The following is an 18,633-nucleotide window of genomic DNA, read 5'->3' as shown; positions in this document are numbered from 1 at the left end:
AGTGACTGCTAATTGGTGTGCAGTTCCTTTTTGGAGGGACAAAATATTCTAAAATTAGATTGTAATTATGGTTATGCCTGCCTGTGTGCTAAGTTGCTTCAGTTGTGTCCGACTCTTTGTGACCCTATGGACTATAGCCCATCCGGCTCCTCTGTCTATGGAGTTCTCCAGACAAGAATCCTGGAGTAGGCTGCCATGCCCTCCTCCAAGGGATCTTTCCTACCCAGGGATTGAACCTGCATTTCCTGTGTCTCCTGCATTGGCAGGCGGGTTCTTTACTACTAGCACCACCCGGGAAGTCCAGTTATGGTTATACAACCCTGTTAGTAAACCCCAAATCACTGAGCCACCAGGGCAGGGGTTCCCTGGTGGCTTGGATGATAAAGAATCTGCCTGCAATGCAGGAGACCCTGGTTCAATTCCTGTGTCAGGATGATCCCCTGGAGAAGGGAATGACGACCCACTCTAGTACTCTTGCCTTGAGAATTCCATGGACAGAGGAGCCTCAAGGGCTATAGTCCATGGAGTTGCAAAGAGTCGAACACAACTGAGTGACTAATACTTTCATTGAGTTATATACTTCAAATGAATTGTGCAGTATGTAAATTATGTTTTCATAAAGCTGTTTAAAAAAGAAAAAGATGTCTTACTCAGCTCCAAGGGCCCTTTTAAATCCTCCTTTCTCTGAAATTGCAGTGACTTAGTTGACAGCACTTCACTTACTGTCTCTTTTTAATAATGGGATAATACAACCAAATTATAAAAATTTTAGAAACTAGAGTGGTGGCAAAATTGGTGTTGAATTTCTCATGGGCATACTATCATAGAAAACTGAACTGACAATAATTTACTTTTAAGATTAAATTAAACACATCAAAATTTACTCACATCAAAATAATTCACATCAAAACATTTCTCTGTTTTTGGTTGTTTAAAAATCTTATTACTTCTTTGAAGAGCCTCTTTGTTAGGTGTATGTGCTTTTTTGCCCAACACTTATTCTGATTATAAATAAGTAATAGTTATAAATTTGATAAATATGAGAAAAGTAAAAACCATTTGGGGGTAATGGTTTTATTGTGTATGTTAGTTGCTTAGTCATGTCTGACACTTTGTGACCCCATGGACTGTACCCTGCCGGCTCCTCTATCCATGGAATTTTCCAGGCAAAAATACTGGAGTAGGTTGCCATTTCCTTCTCCAGGGGATCTTCTCAACCCAGGCATCAAATCCAGGTCTCCTGCATTACAGGCAGATTCTTTACCCTCTAAGCCACCAGTACTGCACCCTATCAAGCATATGATGTCTTCCAGCTATACTTTTGCAAAATCCCTCATCTGTTATTTTCAGAAACTAATAGTTTCCTAAGTGGGGCTAGAAAATATATAAAATTTCTGTAAGATGCACTATTTCACATAACTTTCAAAATTATCAACTTCCCTCACAGCTCAGATGGTAAAGAATCGGCCTGCAGTGCTGGAGACCCGGTTCAATTCCTGGGTCAGGAAGATCCCCTGGAGAAGGGAAAGGCTACTCACTCTAGTATTCTGGCCTGGAGAATTCCATGGACTGTATAACCCATGGGGTTGCAAAGAGTAGGACATCACTGAGCGACTTTCACTTTTCAAAATTATCATAAATATTTAATCTGTGCACATGGCTTTAAAGAAAAGATACTTTCACTTTTCAAAATTATCATAAATATTTAATCTGTGCACATGGCTTTAAAGAAAAGATACTGTTAAAACAACCTCTTAGAGAGTTTACTGGTGGCCTAATGGTTAGAACTCTGGGCTTTCACTGCCATGGCCTGGGGTTTAGTCCCTGGTCAGGTAACTGACGAAGAAGGCAATGGCACCCCACTCCGGTACTCTTGCCTGGAGAACGCCATGGATGGAGGAGCCTGGTGGGCTGCAGTCCATGGGGTCGATAAAAGTCCTACATGACTGAGCAACTTCACTTTCACTTTTCACTTTCATGCACTGGAGAAGGAAATGGCAACCCACTCTAGTGTTCTTGCCTGGAGAATCCCAGGGATGGGGGAGCCTGGTGGGCTGCCGTCTATGGGGTCGCACAGAGTCGGACACGACTGAAGTGACTTAGCAGCAGCACGTAACTGAAATCCCTAAAGCCACATGGCATGCCATAAAAAACCAAAAAACCCCAACAAACCAAAACGAAAAAAACACAACTTATTAGGCAAATTGATTACAAACACATTTCAATGTTTTACTTCAAGCTTGTCTCTAGGCAGGGTAATTTAAAGGTCCCTCTTCTTGCAGACATTGGGAGGGAAAAAAGTCCTCTGGGTCATTGTTATTAGTCTGGATACAAAGAGTCTCTGAAATCATTACCTATCTTTAAAGTCTGGTGAAAGGTTATCATCCTCTGCCAAGGCTGATAGCCTTGTAGATGAATTTCTAGACTTTATGCCCATTAAAGTCAACCAGTAAGTAAGTAAGTGTCAGTCGCTCAGTCGTGCCCAATTCTTTGCGACCCCATGGACTGCAGCCCACCAGGCTCCTCTGTCCGTGAGATTTTCCAGGCAAAGATACTGGAATGGGTTGCTATTTCCTTCTCTAGGAGATCTTCCCAACCCAGGGATCGAACCCCAGTCTCCTGCACTGCAGGCAGATTCTTTACTGACTGAGCTACAAGGGAAGCCCTCAACTGATAAACAAATACCTAATTCAATGAATAAGTGAAAGACATAGTCTGGGTGGGGGGAAACGTGATGATAAACAGTATCAGATCAGATCAGATCAGTCGCTCAGTCGCGTCCGACTCTTTTCGACCCCATGAATCGCAGCACGCCAGGCCTCCCTGTACATCACCAACTCCTGGAGTTCACTCAGACTCACGTCCATCGAGTCAGTGATGCCATCCAGCCATCTCATCCTCTGTCGTCCCCTTCTCCTCCTGACCCCAATCCCTCCCAGCATCAGGGTCTTTTCCAATGACTCAACTCTTTGCATGAGGTGGCCAAAGTACTGGAGTTTCAGCTTTAGCATCATTCCTTCCAAAGAAATCCCAGGGCTGATCTCCTTCAGAATGGACTGGTTGGATCTCCTTGCAGTCCAAGGGACTCTCAAGAGTCTTCTCCAACACCACAGTTCAAAAGCATCAATTCTTCGGCACTCAGCCTTCTTCACAGTCCAACTCTCACATCCATACATGACCACAGGAAAAACCATAGCCTTGACTAGACGAACCTTTGTTGGCAAAGTAATGTCTCTGCTTTTGAATATGCTGTCTAGGTTGGTCATAACTTTCCTTCCAAGGAGTAAGCGTCTTTTAATTTCATGGCTGCAGTCACCATCTGTAGTGATTTTGGAGCCCAGAAAAAGTCTGACAGTTTCCACTGTTTCCCCATCTATTTCCCATGAAGTGATGGGACTGGATGCCATGATCTTCATTTTCTGAATGTTGAGCTTTAAGCCAACTTTTTCACTGTCCACTTTCACTTTCATCAAGAGGCTTTTGAGTTCCTCTTCACTTTCTGCCATAAGGGTGGTGTCATCTGCACATCTGAGGTTATTGATATTTCTCCGGCAATCTTGATTCCAGCTTGTGTTTTTCCAGCCCAGCGTTTCTCATGATGTACTCTGCATAGAAGTTAAATAAACAGGGTGACAATATACAGCCTTGACGAACTCCTTTTGCTATTTGGAACCAGTCTGTTGTTCCATGTCCAGTTCTAACTGTTGCTTCTTGACCTGCATACAAATTTCTCAAGAGGCAGGTCAGGTGGTCTGGTATTCCCGTCTCTTTCAGAATTTTCCACAGTTTATTGTGACCCACACAGTCAAAGGCTTTGGCATAGTCAATAAAGCAGAAATAGATGCTTTTCTGGAACTCTCTTGCTTTTTCCATGATCCAGCGGATGTTGGCAATTTGATCTCTGGTTCTTCTGCCTTTTCTAAAACCAGCTTGAAAACAGGAAGTTCACGGTTCACATATTGCTGAAGCCTGGCTTGGAGAATTTTGAGCATTACTTTACTAGCATGTGAGATGAGTATAAAGGCTTTTAAAAAAAACATAAAATATTTTCAAAGCTATTTAATTTAATCCTGACATCACCCTTGGTGTTATTATTATCGTGTTGCCTTCCTCTGCACTCACTATTTATAATGTGTATGGGGAAAGGGGAGAGATGGATGGCACTTAGGCTAAGGTTATCAAAAAGGAGTAGTTGTTGTGATACACAGTTCATTCATTTACAGACATTTCCTGTGTTCCTCATATGTGCCAGGCTCTCTGGCACACAGATAGTTAAACTTACAGAATCTGGAGCCTGAACTCTAGTTCAATCACTTACTATTAGTTCTGGATTTTGGGGTAAGCTACCTCACATTTCCTAGTTTCAGTTTCCTCATTGTAAAATAAGAATAACAATAGTTCTTAATGCTTAGAGTTGCAAAAATTAAAACGTAAAAATAAAAGTTAATAAAATGCTGATAACATTGGCCTTTATCATTAAATAAATATAATACTCACCTGTGTTCTTTTCAAGTGTTTGGTAAGAGAAACAGATATTTCTAAAACAATGTAGCAAATATAATATGGGTATGAATATGAGTAAGGGAAAGATTGAAGGCAGGAGGAGAGGGGACGACAGATGAGATGGTTGGATGGCATCACCAACTGGATGGACATGAGTTTGAGCAAGCTCTGGGAGTTGGTGATGGACAGGGAAGCCTGGTGTGCTGCAGTCCATTGGGTCGCAGAGTCAGACACGACTGAGGGACTGAACTGAATTGATGAATAAGATGGTACTTCAGAAGATAACTCAACTAATTACACCTGGAGGGAATGGGCTTCTTTCAGGTCTGGGCACTGAAGAATGACCAGTAGTTTGCTACACAAAGGGCAGGGAAGGACCATTCCAGAGCAGAGGGACAAGTTTGTGTTAGGTATTGAAAGGTAAGGGGAAATTTATTACTGCAGCTGGAAGAGCTGGTGTGAAAGGAGGGAACACTAGTAGGAGATGTAGTCAGCAGTCTGATAGCTCAAACTTTCTCTACTTCTGAAACTATTTGAATTTTAACATTTAGGTCAGTGGTTTCTAAACCGAGCTGACTGTCAAGAATTTCCAGGGAGCTTTCTTAAAAGAGCCCAATAACCCACCTTCAGAAATTCCAACCCATTAGGTGGGGGTGGGGCCCAGGAACAACTTCGAAAAGCCCCTGGGGGTAATTATGCACCTTTGAAACAGGGTTTGGGACAGATTTCATGGGGGGAAGGGTGATCAAACAGGAGAGTGCAATACCTTGTGTTAGGCAGGTAACTGTGCAGGATGTATCCTGACCTCCTTCCTTCAAGTCTTTGCTCAATAGTAAAAAAAAAAAAAAAAAAAATTCCAACCCTCCCCACCCTGTCCTTTATACCTAAACACTTACTTCTAACAGTTTATTTACTATAAGTTTGCTGCTGTTTTAGTTGCTAAATCGTGTGCAACTCTTTTACGACCCCATGGATCCTCTGTCACTGGATTTCCCAAGCAAGAATATCGGAGTGGGTTTCCATTTCCTTGTCCAAGAGATCTTCCCCACCCACGGATCGAACCAACGTCTCCTACATCACCAGGCGGATTCTTTTACCACTGGGCCGCCAGGGAAGCCCTACTATGTTTACTTAGTATATTATCTGAATACATTCATTAGAATATAAGCTCAACAAAGACTGTGATTTTTCTCTTATCTTTACTAATCCTCAGATCCTATGTCTGGAGCATAGCAAGTTTTCTGTTTTTGAATGAATCAATCAATCAGGGAGTGAAGTCTTGGCTAGGATGGAGTTTGCTTAAAAAAGAAAACGGAGGCAGCTGGAAGGAGAGGGGCATAGGTTAAAAAAAATACTGTGATAGGAAGGCTAGTTTTTCCTTGCTTTCAAGTTTCTTTTTGATTTCACTCTTGTGCTTACGGGTACATAATAAACTCAAAACCAGCCGGAACCTCCCATCTGACCTGTTAATCTAGCTATTCCTCCACCTGGTGCCCACGCCTGTGCAGCCCAGAAAACCCGGAGACCTAACCCTTTCAACGATGGGCGTCTGCCAGGGTCGGCGCGCGACCTAGGCTCACGCATGCGCATTATACAGAGTCGCCAGCGTGCGCGGGAAGCTGGGCCGCGTCCGATTATGATTGGCTGTCGGGGCGCACTCCCACCCACAGAGTCGCAGTGCTGGATGTTGATTGGGTATCTCCGCAGAGGCCGGACGCGCTTGGGGGGCGAGGGAGGGGAGGCGGGAAACATCTTGGTGGGTGCGGGGTCGTGCAGTTCTCTCGGGCGGCTGGTGGAGAGGTTTCGAAATGGCGGTGCAGCCGAAGGACACCCTGCAGCTGGATAGCGCGGCCGAGGTCGGCTTTGTGCGCTTCTTCCAAGGCATGCCGGAGAAGCCGACCACCACAGTGCGCCTTTTTGACCGGGGTGACTTCTACACCGCGCACCGGGAGGACGCACTGCTGGCCGCCCGCGAAGTGTTCAAGACCCAGGGGGTGGTCAAGTATATGGGGCCGGCAGGTGAGGGCTGGGATGGCGCGGGCTCGGGTCGGGGGGAACCCCGCAGAGTGGCTCCTCTCAGGAAGTGGTAGGGTGTCGGGCCGGGAGGCCCGGGGGCGGGGACGCTGGTGTTTCGTGGGGGCACTGCGCGTGCTCCGGTCCCTGCCTGGCCCAGAGGGGCGCCACCCGCCCCCTGCCCTGCCTCCGCCCTAAGTCTGCCCCTCGGCAGTTGCCCCGGATCAGAACTAATAGAGATCGCTGTGTGCCTGGCTTCATGCGAGGCGTTTGAACACATTGTTCTATTTTTTTTTTTTTTTTTTTTGCAGTCTGCGTGGGTGTCTGCTTCTCAGCCCCCGCCTTGGCGCTGTGGATCTCATCACAAACGCTGCCAATCCTCGTTATCACAAATGCCAGTCCAGGATTGAAATTTAGAATAGAAAGGATTTAGGGAGACCGTTTTATGTCACCAACGTGTTTTTACCTGTTGGCCGAACGTGATTTATATCGCTGTTCAGCGCAGGGACTTATAGTGTCTACAGTTGCTAGGCAGTATTGGTGGTCGGGACCTTGAACTCTGGAGCCAGATTGCCTGGATTCAAGTCTTAGCCCCTCCTTTTACCAGCTGTGTGTCCTTGAGTTAGTCTTGGATGTCTGTAACTCCGCTCGGAATTCAGCGCCCTCAGTAACCCACCCCCATTTCTCTAGCATTATCTCTCCCTGGAAAGCTACTACAAACTTCTCACCCCCTTGTGAGTTAGATGTTCTAAACATCTTGTTTTATTTTAATCTTTTATCCCTGACTCTTTTGTGAATGAACATTCTAGGAGGAGTAAGGAGTTGCAGGCTTTAGACCTGCCTTTGCCATATGCAGATGGGATGTTACTGACGAAAGATGTTTAATTCAGCAGATAGACATTTATTGAATGCTACCTTGTCAGGCAGGGTTCTGGACACTGGGAGTACATAGATCAAGAGGCAGTATCTCCACCTTCACAGAGCTCCCTCTAGTGGATGTTTGTGTGCTTAGTCTCTGGATGTGCTAGGCTTTGTCGCTCAGTCCTGTTGAGGACTCTGCGACCCCATGGACTGAAGCCCGCCAATCTCCTCTGTCCATGGGGATTGTCCAGGCAAGAGTACTGGAGTGGGTTGCCATGCCCTCCCAGGGGATCTTCCCAATCCAGAGATCGAACCCGGGTCTTCCACATTGCAGGCGGATTCCTCTGAGCTCCCAGGGAAGCCCCCTTTAGTGGAGAGCAAGGCAGAAATCTCATTCCAGTTGAAGACCTGTAGAAGATGCTGCAGAACACGTTACAGACGAGGCGGAGACAGGGTTGCCAAAGACTGTACCCGGCAGAAGAGGCATTACAAGAGAGGCTAAATTTCACTTGAGTCTTGAGAAACCCTGTACCTGTCAGCAGGAACTTTCCCTCTCCCCACAGTCCTCCGAAACACTGGCAGCCACAAATCTGCTTTCTCTCTCTCTAGAAACACTGGTATTGAGTGACTTCTCTCACTTAACATTTTCAAGTTTCATCTGTGTTATCAATCCTTCATTACTTTTTATTGCCAAATATTCCAGTTGTATGGATGTACCATACTTCATTTAATCCATTTGTTGATCCATATTTGGATTATTTTTTGAACCTATATTTTTAATGTCATCTGTATCCATTCTGTCCTTCCCTGTTGTGCCAGTGAAGAGAGGAGCCTTTTGCTGTGGTCTGGATCGCATCTCCTCTTCTCACAGATGGCATTCTGTTGATCATTTCTTCTCTTTGGTTCATTCTATTGGCATTTAGTCTTCATATCCTTTTGGCTGCTTTTCTCTGACTCTAAAACAATTAGTGATACATTATTATAATAAAGACCTGCTAGTTGGGTTAGTACCTAGTTTCAATTTATTGATGAGAAATCTGAGTCCTTAGAAAACAAAGTTCCTTATCCTTTGTCTCTTTTGCTGTCAGAACTCAGCTTAGAAGGCATCTCCTCCTGGAAACCTTTCTTGACTCCCATCTTAAGGCTGCCTGGTTAGCTGCCCCTCTTAGGTGTTCCCTGCCTTAGGACCAGTCTCCTTACCAGTCTCTGCCTCTGAATCCCAGTCCCTGGTACAGTGCCCACACGTGAGTGAAAGTTGCTTAGTCATGTCCAACTCTTTGCGACCCCATGGACTGTATAGTCCATGGAATTCTCCAAGCCAGAATACTGGATTGGGTAGCCTTTCCCTTCTCCAGGGGATCTTCCCAACCCAGGGATTGAACCCAGGTCTCCCGCATTGCAGGCCGTAGCAGACACGTCATCAGCTGAATGAAGATGGGGCTTCCAAGTTATTCTTGAGGCGGAGAATCTTGTACCAAGCTGAGGTTTTTCTTCTGTCCCAGATGGAGGCTGGGTAGCTTTCTCTTCCAGCTCCCCTTCAGTTTTTCTTCCTGGTTTTCAGACTTAAAGCATACAGCCAAACTCTTCACCAGAAACATAGAGTAACCATACATCTGGTGCTTATCTGTAAATAAGACTTAAAATGCATTGCCACATCAGTGTGTCACTTGTTTGAGAGAAGTAGTATCTTTGGAGGATAACAGTATCTTTGGAGATGGTTTGACAACCTATCTGGAGATTAGTAGTGGAGGAAGTGTAAGAGGCCTTGGGGGGAGGGGAATCACCTCATTTGCCTCTTGACCCACCACTTTTAAGAAATCTCTGGGGACTTTCCTGGTGGTCCAGTGGTTAGAACTCTGTGCTTCCACTGCAGAGGACACAGGTTTGACCCCTGGTCAGGGAACTAAGATCCCTCATGCTGCTTGATAGACAGCCAAAATAAGGCAGTGCTGTTGTGAATGTGTTTTCCTGTTGAGTGTGTCTATAGAAAGACAGGATTGCTCTGCCTCTGCCCTTGGCCAGGCAGATAACTTTGATGTGCAAATAGATGTAATAATAGAAAGTGTTGGGGCTTGTGGATCTGAGAGTGCTTGTTCATGTGTGCTAAGCATTCAAATTCCGAATCAGTGCTGGCCAGACAAGCGTGCTGGCACATCCTACTAGGCTGATTTAAAAATTGTTTCGGAATTATGTGCCAGACCAGTGTTTTTTTCCCTCTCTCCCCAGAATTGTTTTTGCTGAGTTGGACTTTATGTTTTGCCTTCTAAATTAAAGGATGATATAACAGTGTTTTGAAGCTCATTGCTCTATTTATTGAAAGTTGTTGACCGATAATTACAGTGGCGTTTATAAACATCTCTGGGAGAAATTCCTTTCTAATTTTGTATTGACTGTGGTTCAGTGCTTTCCAAGAGCAAATTTTATGATAATATTTCATCATATGAATAATATTCAGTGTAGTGTTAGTTGCTCAGTCATATCCCACTCTTTGCCACCCATGGACTGTAACCCACCAGGCTCCTCTGTCCATGGAATTCTTCAGGCAGGAATACTGGAGTGGTTACCCATTCCCTTCTCCAGGGGAATCTTCCTGACCCAGGCATCAAACCCATGTGTCCGTCTTTGCAGGCAGATTCTTTATCATCTGAGCCACCAGGGAAGTCCATAAATAATGTTTCTTATGTATTCAACTGGATGAGCCAATAGGTTGTCCAATAGTTCTGGTTTGCATTGGGACTAAGAGGGCTCCTGGGGTGCTGGGCTTTCAGTGCTGAAAGTTGGAGAGTCTTGGGCAAAGTGGGATGGGTGGGATAGGTGACTACCTAGTCACCCTATGTGCTAGGCAAAAACAGGAAATAGTTTAAATGGGGCCTACCATTCCACTGAAGTTCTGGTCCTGAGTGAGTCTTAATTGGGAGAAGTGAGACTTGCAGCCTGGGTAGACCTTATATCTCTCATATGCCTCTTGAGAATGTGAGTATAGGCTTTGCTGAAGGAGTAACATTCAGAGTAGATGTAATTTTCATGCAGCTTGCTTTCTACATGCAAGGTAAAGAAAGGTAGTCTATTCAAGTCTAAAAATGTGGCTGTGTTTTACTTGCTGAGTCGAAAACTGGCAACCTAAATAATGTTTTCTTGAAAGTTTGAATTAATTGCCTATATTGTAAAAATTGGGTGGTTTCATGAAAACATTCAGATTTTGAGCTTCTTTTGAAAATTCTGCGTAGTTGGAAACTGGGCAGGTTAGCAGTGGCTTGAGTCCAGTGGCTGCTCCCTCTGACCTAGTGAGTCCAGCTTTTCCTTTTACCTTGTGCTTTCCTCATTTTGTCACAGTTCCCACATTTGAAGTCATTTGTCATCTGTCCGTTGTGTTCTTCCTTTGGCTTTCTCTGCTCCTTTGATAGCCACCTGGTCCCTGTACCTGGTCCTGGATGAGATCATAAGAAATGTTCTAGGGAATAACTTTAGAGAAGCAAGATTTGAGCCCGTTTTCAGGGTGTCTGTGACAGCGGGGGTGCTTGTCCACTGCTTATGTAACTAGTAAAATGATATTGAAAGTATCAGCTGTGTCTTGCGCTGTACAAAATAATTGTATTCTGTCATTTAATTAATTTGTATTTGTATTTAATATTTGTGCTTGATACAATCTATTGTTAAATTTAGATTAAGTCTCTCATAAGATCCAGACTTGTCAGAATAATCTGCATGTATATTCTGTAGTTTTATTTTTGAAATTTATTTGACTGCACTGGGTTTTAATGGTGATTTTTATTGTAGCATGTGGGATCTAATCACCTGACCAGGGAGTGAACCTGGGCCCCCTGCATTGGAAACATGGAGTTTTAGCCACTGGACCACCAGGGAAGTCCCTACAAGTATATTCTGAATTACCTTTAAGTGAATAATTGGTATTAACTGTTTTATTTGAAAATTGAGTTATAATTCCATTTGATAGTGCGGGTGATTTTATTTATTTTGTAAAGACATTGTTATTTATGAATCAAAACTAAAATGAGACCCTGTAGTCTAAGACTATACATCTAAGACTATTAGGTAATATGTGGCTCAGCTGGTAAAGAATCCTCCTGCAATGTGGGAGACCTGGGTTCGATCCCTGGGTTGGCAATATCCCCTGGAGAAGGGAACAGCTATCCACTCCAGTATTCTGGCCTGGAGAATTCCATGGACATACAGTCCACGGGGTCGCAAAGAGTCAGATAGGACTGAGCGATTTTCACTTTCACTTCACTTTGGCACTGTTGATATTTTTGACCAAAGAGTTAATCTGTTGCTGTGAGGGGCTAGCCTGTGCATGGTTAACAGCATCCCCTCCTCTCCCTACTAGATTCCATTATTACTCCCTTGTCCCAGTTGTGACAACTTAGATGCCCCCAGACAGAGATAGTGTCCACTAGGGGAGCAAGATCTTCCCCAGTTGAGAACGGGTGATGTGAGATGAAGACCAGTAAGTTTTAAAACTCTGTTGACTGGATAGTGAAAATAAATGGCATTAATACTTTACAGATGGTGGTGTTAATTGGTACAGCCAACCAAGGGGGATAGTCTGGCAATATTTATAAAAATCGCACATATCATCCTTTGAAAAAAATCCAGTTTTAGGACTTTATCTCACAGTTACACTCTAATGTTTAGAGAATGAAACACATGCAAGATTATTCATGTAACCTGTTGTAATAACAAAAATTGGGAAAACCTATATGTCCATCACTAAGAGATTAATTATAGAACTTCCTGAGGGTCACTGAAACGTTGCAGCTGTAACAGAAAGAATCTGATTATGTACTGGTGGAACAATCTTTTAGACTACCATATCAAAGTTAAAAAAAAAGAGAACAGTATGTATAGTGTGGAGTTATAGAAAAGAAAAAAAAGCAGTGCTTTATATTTGCCTGTGTGTGCGTGCGTTTGGAAATACATTCTATGAACTGGTAACACTGGGGTGGTAAACGGAATGTGTAGGGGACAGTGGTGAATTGATGTACCTTTTGAACCTTCAATTTTTGAACTACGTTACCAGAACATTTTATCATAATTAGTAATTTATTTTATGGACCTTCTGAAAAAATTATATAAATACTATTGTATTATTATTATATATATAACTATTGTAATAGTTGTTATATAAGACTTTTATCCAAACTTGTTAAAAACAGATGATGAAAAAAGTAGCATCAGCTGTATATATATTTATTCATTTTTTTAATCTTAATTTCTTATTTTGATATATTAGTTAGTTCAGTCGCTCAGTCGTGTCTGACTCTGCGACCCCATGAATCTCAGCATGCCAGGCATCCCTGTCCATCACCAACTCCCGGAGTTCACTCAGACTCACGTGCATCGAGTCAGTGATGCCATCCAGCCATCTGGCTGTATTTATCCACTGTATTATACCGTTCATCTACTAGAATCCCTGGGACATGAAATAGGTTTATTGGGTGAATGAATTACTGGGAAAACAACATAGCTTGGAGGGAGGCATTGTGTTAGGTCTTGAACGCTTATGACTTTAAATCGTGAAATCTGTAACCTGTATTTTTAATATTTTTCTTTAGGAGCAAAGACTCTGGAGAGTGTTGTGCTTAGTAAAATGAATTTTGAGTCTTTTGTAAAAGATCTTCTTCTAGTTCGTCAGTACAGAGTTGAAGTTTATAAGAACAGAGCTGGAAATAAGGCCTCCAAGGAGAATGATTGGTATTTGGCATTTAAGGTAATTATCTTCCTTTTAAATTTAGTTGTGTTTTTAAGAATAGAAAAAAATTAAATTGAATTCTCTGTTGCTTTAATATTTTAGCCAGGTTGTGATAGTAAAATCCTTTGAGAGACTTTAATATTCTTTAGCATGTGGTTTTTAAAATCACAGTTTAATAGCAATTCAGAAATTCAGTAAATCTTTATGAGTATGAGTACTCTGAGCTTTGTCACTGTCACTGAAACCCAAGTAATTAATAGCTTTTACGTAAAGTTGAATGCCAGCATTAAAGGAAATTTGATTTTTACTGTTTTTGAAGTAATATCACACAATTAGCATGTTCTGGGAAACTCATTTATATACATTTGTAATGTATTTGCTCTTTGTGTATTCCTTTCTCTTTCATTTGACTGTAATTTTTAAAAGTCTGGACCTTTGTTTAATGCTGATCACATTCCTAGGTGTGTCTAGAAGGGCTTGTTGATGTGCTTCTAATGCCTTCATGGAGATGATTGTGCTAGCTTGTTTTACTTGAAGACTGTATTTTTAGTCTGTAAAGTCATGTTTTTGTTCACACACAGTACATTCTCTTGTAGCTCAGTCAGTAAAGGATCTGCCTGCAATGCAGGAGACCCTGGTTCAGTTCCTGGGTCAGGAAGATCCCTGAAGAAGGAAATGGTAACCCACTCCAGTATTCTTGCCTGGAGAATTCCATGGACAGAGGAGGCGTTCGGGCTACAGTCCATGAGGTTGCAAGAGTAGGACACAACTTAGTGACTAAACCAATACATGCACATAAATACGGGATAAAGGTTAAAATGTTGGGGAGTTGAGATTTATCCTTGCAAAGGAATAAACGTGGTAAGCGAGGGACAATGCTCTGGGCTTGTAGTTGGTGCATCTCATTTCTTTTCTTCTCTGGGTGATCTTGGCAGATTTCCCAGCCTTCTCCAGTATCTGTTTCTTTATAAACATAAAATGAGAAGGTTTTCAAGATGTTTTCTGACCTGAAAGGCCTATGAAAGTTTTTGTGTGTGCAATATTTAAACATGTGATGTTGGTGCTGCCCCAAGAATAATACTCTTCAATATCCCTTCCATGTTGCCTCCCACCACCACACCCCCCCCACCTTTGAAAATGTAGACATTTCCTGAAGATTACATCTGAGAGAATTTAGCATCCTGTGTTACGGAGTTTCCTCAGAATTTTCAGTGATACTTTACTGAGAAAAGTGGAACTGAGAGTATTATCCTCAATGGCTCAGCAGTAAAGAATCTGCTGCCAATGCGGGAGAATCGGGTTTGATCCCTGGGTCAGGAAGGTCCCCTGGAGGAGGAAATTGCAACCTAGTCCAGTATTCTTGTCTGGAAAATCCCATGGATGAGGAGCCTGGTGGGCTAGAGTCCATAGTGTCACCAAGAGTTGAGCATGACTGAGCATGGGTGTGCACACACACACACGTTATGATGGAGTTTCCTTAGAATTTTCATTGCTGCTTTACTGAGAAAAGTGGGACTTAAAAGTATTATCCTACATCTTGAAAGATTTTAATAGAAAATTGAGGGTACCAAAACATGATGTTTTTCTATCTCACTCTACACAGAGCTCAGTTAGTAACAACACCAAAATGTGGAATCATGAATTTAGGTGATTAACTGTTTTATCAGCTCCTCACACCTCACTCCTTTGTGTCATCAGAATCCTTTTAGATGAATTGTTTTAACTCCTAGCTTTTAGATCGGGGGGGGAAAAACATTAAGTGTGTATCTTGATCAGGTTAAAATGTAGTATCTTCATTCTGACATTTTAAGAAGTTCAGATTTACAAGCTGCTAAAGTTGATATATCTTAATTTTTAGCTTACTGATTCTGTTGTAAAGTATTAGTGATATTTAGGGTAGTTGACTTCTATGACTTTTTTTTTTTTTTGACTTTTGGACACACCAAGTGGCATGTGGGACCTTATTTCCCTGCCTAGGGATCAGACCGGTGTCATCCACAGTGGAAGCTTGGAGTCTTAACCACTGGATCATCAGGGAAGTTCCTGTGAATGACTTTTTTTCCCGTGTCCTCAGTAGTATGTTCAGAGCAGGAAGGGACCTTAGTACCATCTAGTTCAGGGATTACCAGTCTTACCATTTTCAAGGACTGTCAAAAACTCAACTTTATTAGCTATTGATTCACTTTTGAAGGTTTTTTTAAAGATATGCATCATAACCTGTGTGTAAATCTGAAGTATGTATGTGAAAATATGGTATTTACGATTGTGCTTTTAAATGTAAATCAGTGCTTTTTAATTTGAGTATCAGATAACAGTTTTCCATAACATTTTCTTTTTGGGGGCTGAGCTGTGAGACATTCCCCACTCCAGTATTCTTGCCTGGAAAACCCCATGGATGGAGGAGCCTGGCAGGCTGCAGTCCATGGGGTCCCTAAGAGTCGGACACAACCGAGCGACTTCACTTTCACTTTTTCACTTTCATGCATTGGAGAGGGAAATGGCAACCCACTCCAGTGTTCTTGCTTGGAGAATCCCAGGGATGGTGGAGCCTGGTGGGCTGACGTCTATGGGGTCACACAGAGTCGGATACGACTGAAGTGACTTAGCAGCAGCAGTAGCAGTGAGACATTCAGGATCCCTAGCTAGGGATTGAACCCAAGCCCTCTGTGGTGGAAGCTCAGAGTCTTAACCACTGGACTACTGGGGAAGTCCCTCCATGTCATTTTTGATCCAGATTTTAATCGATTCATACAGAGTTACAGTATATTCAGAACCATATTGTGAAAAGATACTGTTATGATGCTAAAGACATCCAAGAACTATTGATGCCTATGGGTTGCCTAAGTTTGGCTGTCACTGCTCATTTGTACTATTTCTAACTATGTCAGTTTTCATACTGTGGTCCGTCAGTTGCCCCAGAAATGCCTCATGTTAACAGGCAGCTGTCAGCTTCTGATCATGTTGAACTGCTGTAACCCACCGAATTGACACAAGTAGAGCCAAAAGCGAAGAAAAAAGCCCTTTAGTTGCCTTGTATATTCTTAAAGAGATTTCTCATCTTTTTGAAATATTGAAAATAGGTCAAAGACCCTTTATTTGGAAATCATTGATCTAGAACAATATGCGTTTTACAAATATATTGATATAGAGACATGAGTATCCAAGGTTAATATTTAAGCTAATAATGCGATATGTGATATAACTACTCAGTGAAAATTCTAATACGTGTAACCAATAGGTAGTTTGGCAGACTGTAGAAATGTAAGCATACCATTGAGAGGGTTATCCCTTTGGGTTCCTTGATGAATGAGTGAGTGTAAACCTAGCTGCCACATTTCAAACTGAAAAGCACTTTTTTTGTTTTTGAAAATCACTTTTGATACTGCTGTTTTGAGATTTGCCCAAGTGTTCTTATGGAAAATTAGGGGGGATACTTTATAGAAAGTATGGTAATATTAATTGGAATACATGGTTATAAGTATTTTTTTGTTTGGTAAGAAAATGTTAATAAAATTCATCTAGGTTGGGTAATTTTTGTTTGCTGCTGCTGCTAAATCACTTCAGTCATGTCCGACTCTGTGCGACCCCATAGACGACAGCCCACCAGGCTCCCCCGTCCCTGGGATTCTCCAGGCCAAAACACTGGAGTGGGTTGCCATTTTCCTTCTCCAGTGCATGAAAGTGAAAGTGAAGTTGCTCAGTCGTGTCCGACTCTTCGCGACCCCATGGACTGCAGCCCACCAGGCTCCTCCATCCATGGGATTTTACAGGCAAGAGTCCTGGAGTGGGGAGCTAGTGAAATATTAAAGTACATTGAACAGTTTCTTAAAATTTCTCTTTATTTTTGCTTAGGCCTCTCCAGGTAATCTTTCTCAGTTTGAAGATATTCTCTTTGGTAACAACGATACGTCTGCTTCCATTGGTGTTGTGGGTGTTAAAATGTCTACAGTCGATGGTCAAAGACAGGTCGGAGTTGGGTATGTTGACTCCACACAGAGGAAGCTGGGACTGTGTGAGTTCCCTGATAATGATCAGTTCTCCAATCTGGAGGCTCTCCTGATTCAGATTGGACCAAAGGAGTGTGTTATGCCAGGAGGGGAGACTGCTGGAGACATGGGAAAACTGAGGCAGGTAAGGGAATGGAGTCTATGATAGAGAATCCAAGGCTGGGAATGCCTCTAAAGTAACATGATACTGTTTTATTTAAGAAAAATTTAAAAGTCAGAACCCTTTCAACATATTTTGACAGAAACTTTGTATCTTTATTAGGACTTTCCAGCTTTTCCTTAAGACTTGTTCTCCCTCAGATCATTTCCCCCTCCCCCCTTCCTCTCTTTCCTTCTGAACTGAATGTCATCTTAAAGGGATCACAGTTAATAAAAGAACTGCTTTCACAGTTGAGGGATGCAGGGTCGGGAAGAGGTGATGTAGGGCCTTTAAAAATAAAAAACTATGCCCATATTTAGCATGGATGTAACAAATAAGATCCAGTTCTTCAGGATTATTTATTTCTTAATAGTTTGAGTAGAACTTTAGCCTCTTTTATTTTTCTGATTCTTCTATTTTAGCAAAGTTCTGATTTTGTTGTTTGTATACGTATCTGGTTTATTATTTTAGATTTTTAAGGATTCTTTTCTTCTTGTGAGCCTCAAATACGATAAGAACTACTTGAGAGTTAGCAAATCTGTGATGGGCATTTTTAGCATAAATAGTATCTAGGCAACTTTCCCCGAGTATCATTCTGTTGATAGTTTTTACTACTGAGACTATTTTTTGAAAGCTTCATGTAAGCCTAATTTTGGATTTCCACGAACATTTTATTTATATATTTTTAAAATACATGTTACCAACATTTTCTTCATGTATTGTTGTGTAACAATATAATGTGGGTTAATAAGCTGTTTGTTAAACTGTTGTTACTTTATATTTGTCAGTGGCACAACTTTCTGTATTGCTGTTCTCCTAGTAATTTAAAATATTTCCTGTAAAACAGGTTATTCAGAGAGGAGGAATTTTGATCACAGAAAGAAAAAGAGCTGACTTTTCCACAAAAGATATTTATCAAGACCTCAACCGGTTGCTGAAAGGCAAGAAGGGAGAACAGGTGAATAGTGCTGTGTTGCCAGAAATGGAGAACCAGGTACGTGGGTTACAAATGTGAATTTACCCCTGAATAGTGATGTTTACAAGGCTGCTTCTGTCATCTATATTTCAAAGACTAAAATGGATCACTGATTTTTAAGCTTAGTTTAATCTGTGGTGAAGTTTGTGAAAATGACTAGAAAAATTCAAACATAATCTTAAATATAACTTCATTATATTTACACAACATATATCCTTGGGGTGAGGAAGAGATTATTGTTTTACTGGTTTCACCAGAAAGAGCCTGATTACTGTCAGCTAAGCAGGTGAGATAGTCACGTAGGTAGGTTGGTGAGATAGTTGGTACTATTAAAGTTTTATAATATAGGATCTGTGAGGTTTTTAATAAATTACTTCAGCTTCATTATGTCTTAAAGGATTGTTGCGGAGATTAGAAAGTAATA

The 18,633-nt window shown here is 42.0% G+C and overlaps 1 protein-coding gene across 1 annotated transcript in view; it reads left to right on the top strand.

Annotated features, from left to right (window-relative positions):
- The first annotated feature begins 6,241 nt into the window (after positions 1-6,241).
- Positions 6,242-18,633, top strand: part of MSH2 (mutS homolog 2) — an 80,076-nt gene continuing 67,684 nt past the window's right edge. The window contains exons 1-4 of the mRNA XM_086327080.1: positions 6,242-6,522; positions 12,951-13,105; positions 16,940-17,218; positions 18,081-18,227. Of these exons, the coding sequence (XP_086183206.1) occupies positions 6,312-6,522; positions 12,951-13,105; positions 16,940-17,218; positions 18,081-18,227 (792 nt within the window). The 5' untranslated portion in view covers positions 6,242-6,311. The remainder of the gene's footprint in view (positions 6,523-12,950; positions 13,106-16,939; positions 17,219-18,080; positions 18,228-18,633) is intronic.

Source organism: Bos grunniens, chromosome 11 (assembly GCF_055505025.1).
Source record: "Bos grunniens cultivar Pamir isolate PY7600 chromosome 11, Bosgru_T2T1.0, whole genome shotgun sequence".
NCBI classification, from domain to species: Eukaryota; Metazoa; Chordata; class Mammalia; order Artiodactyla; family Bovidae; genus Bos; species Bos grunniens.
This window is presented reverse-complemented; position numbering and strand designations above follow the sequence as displayed.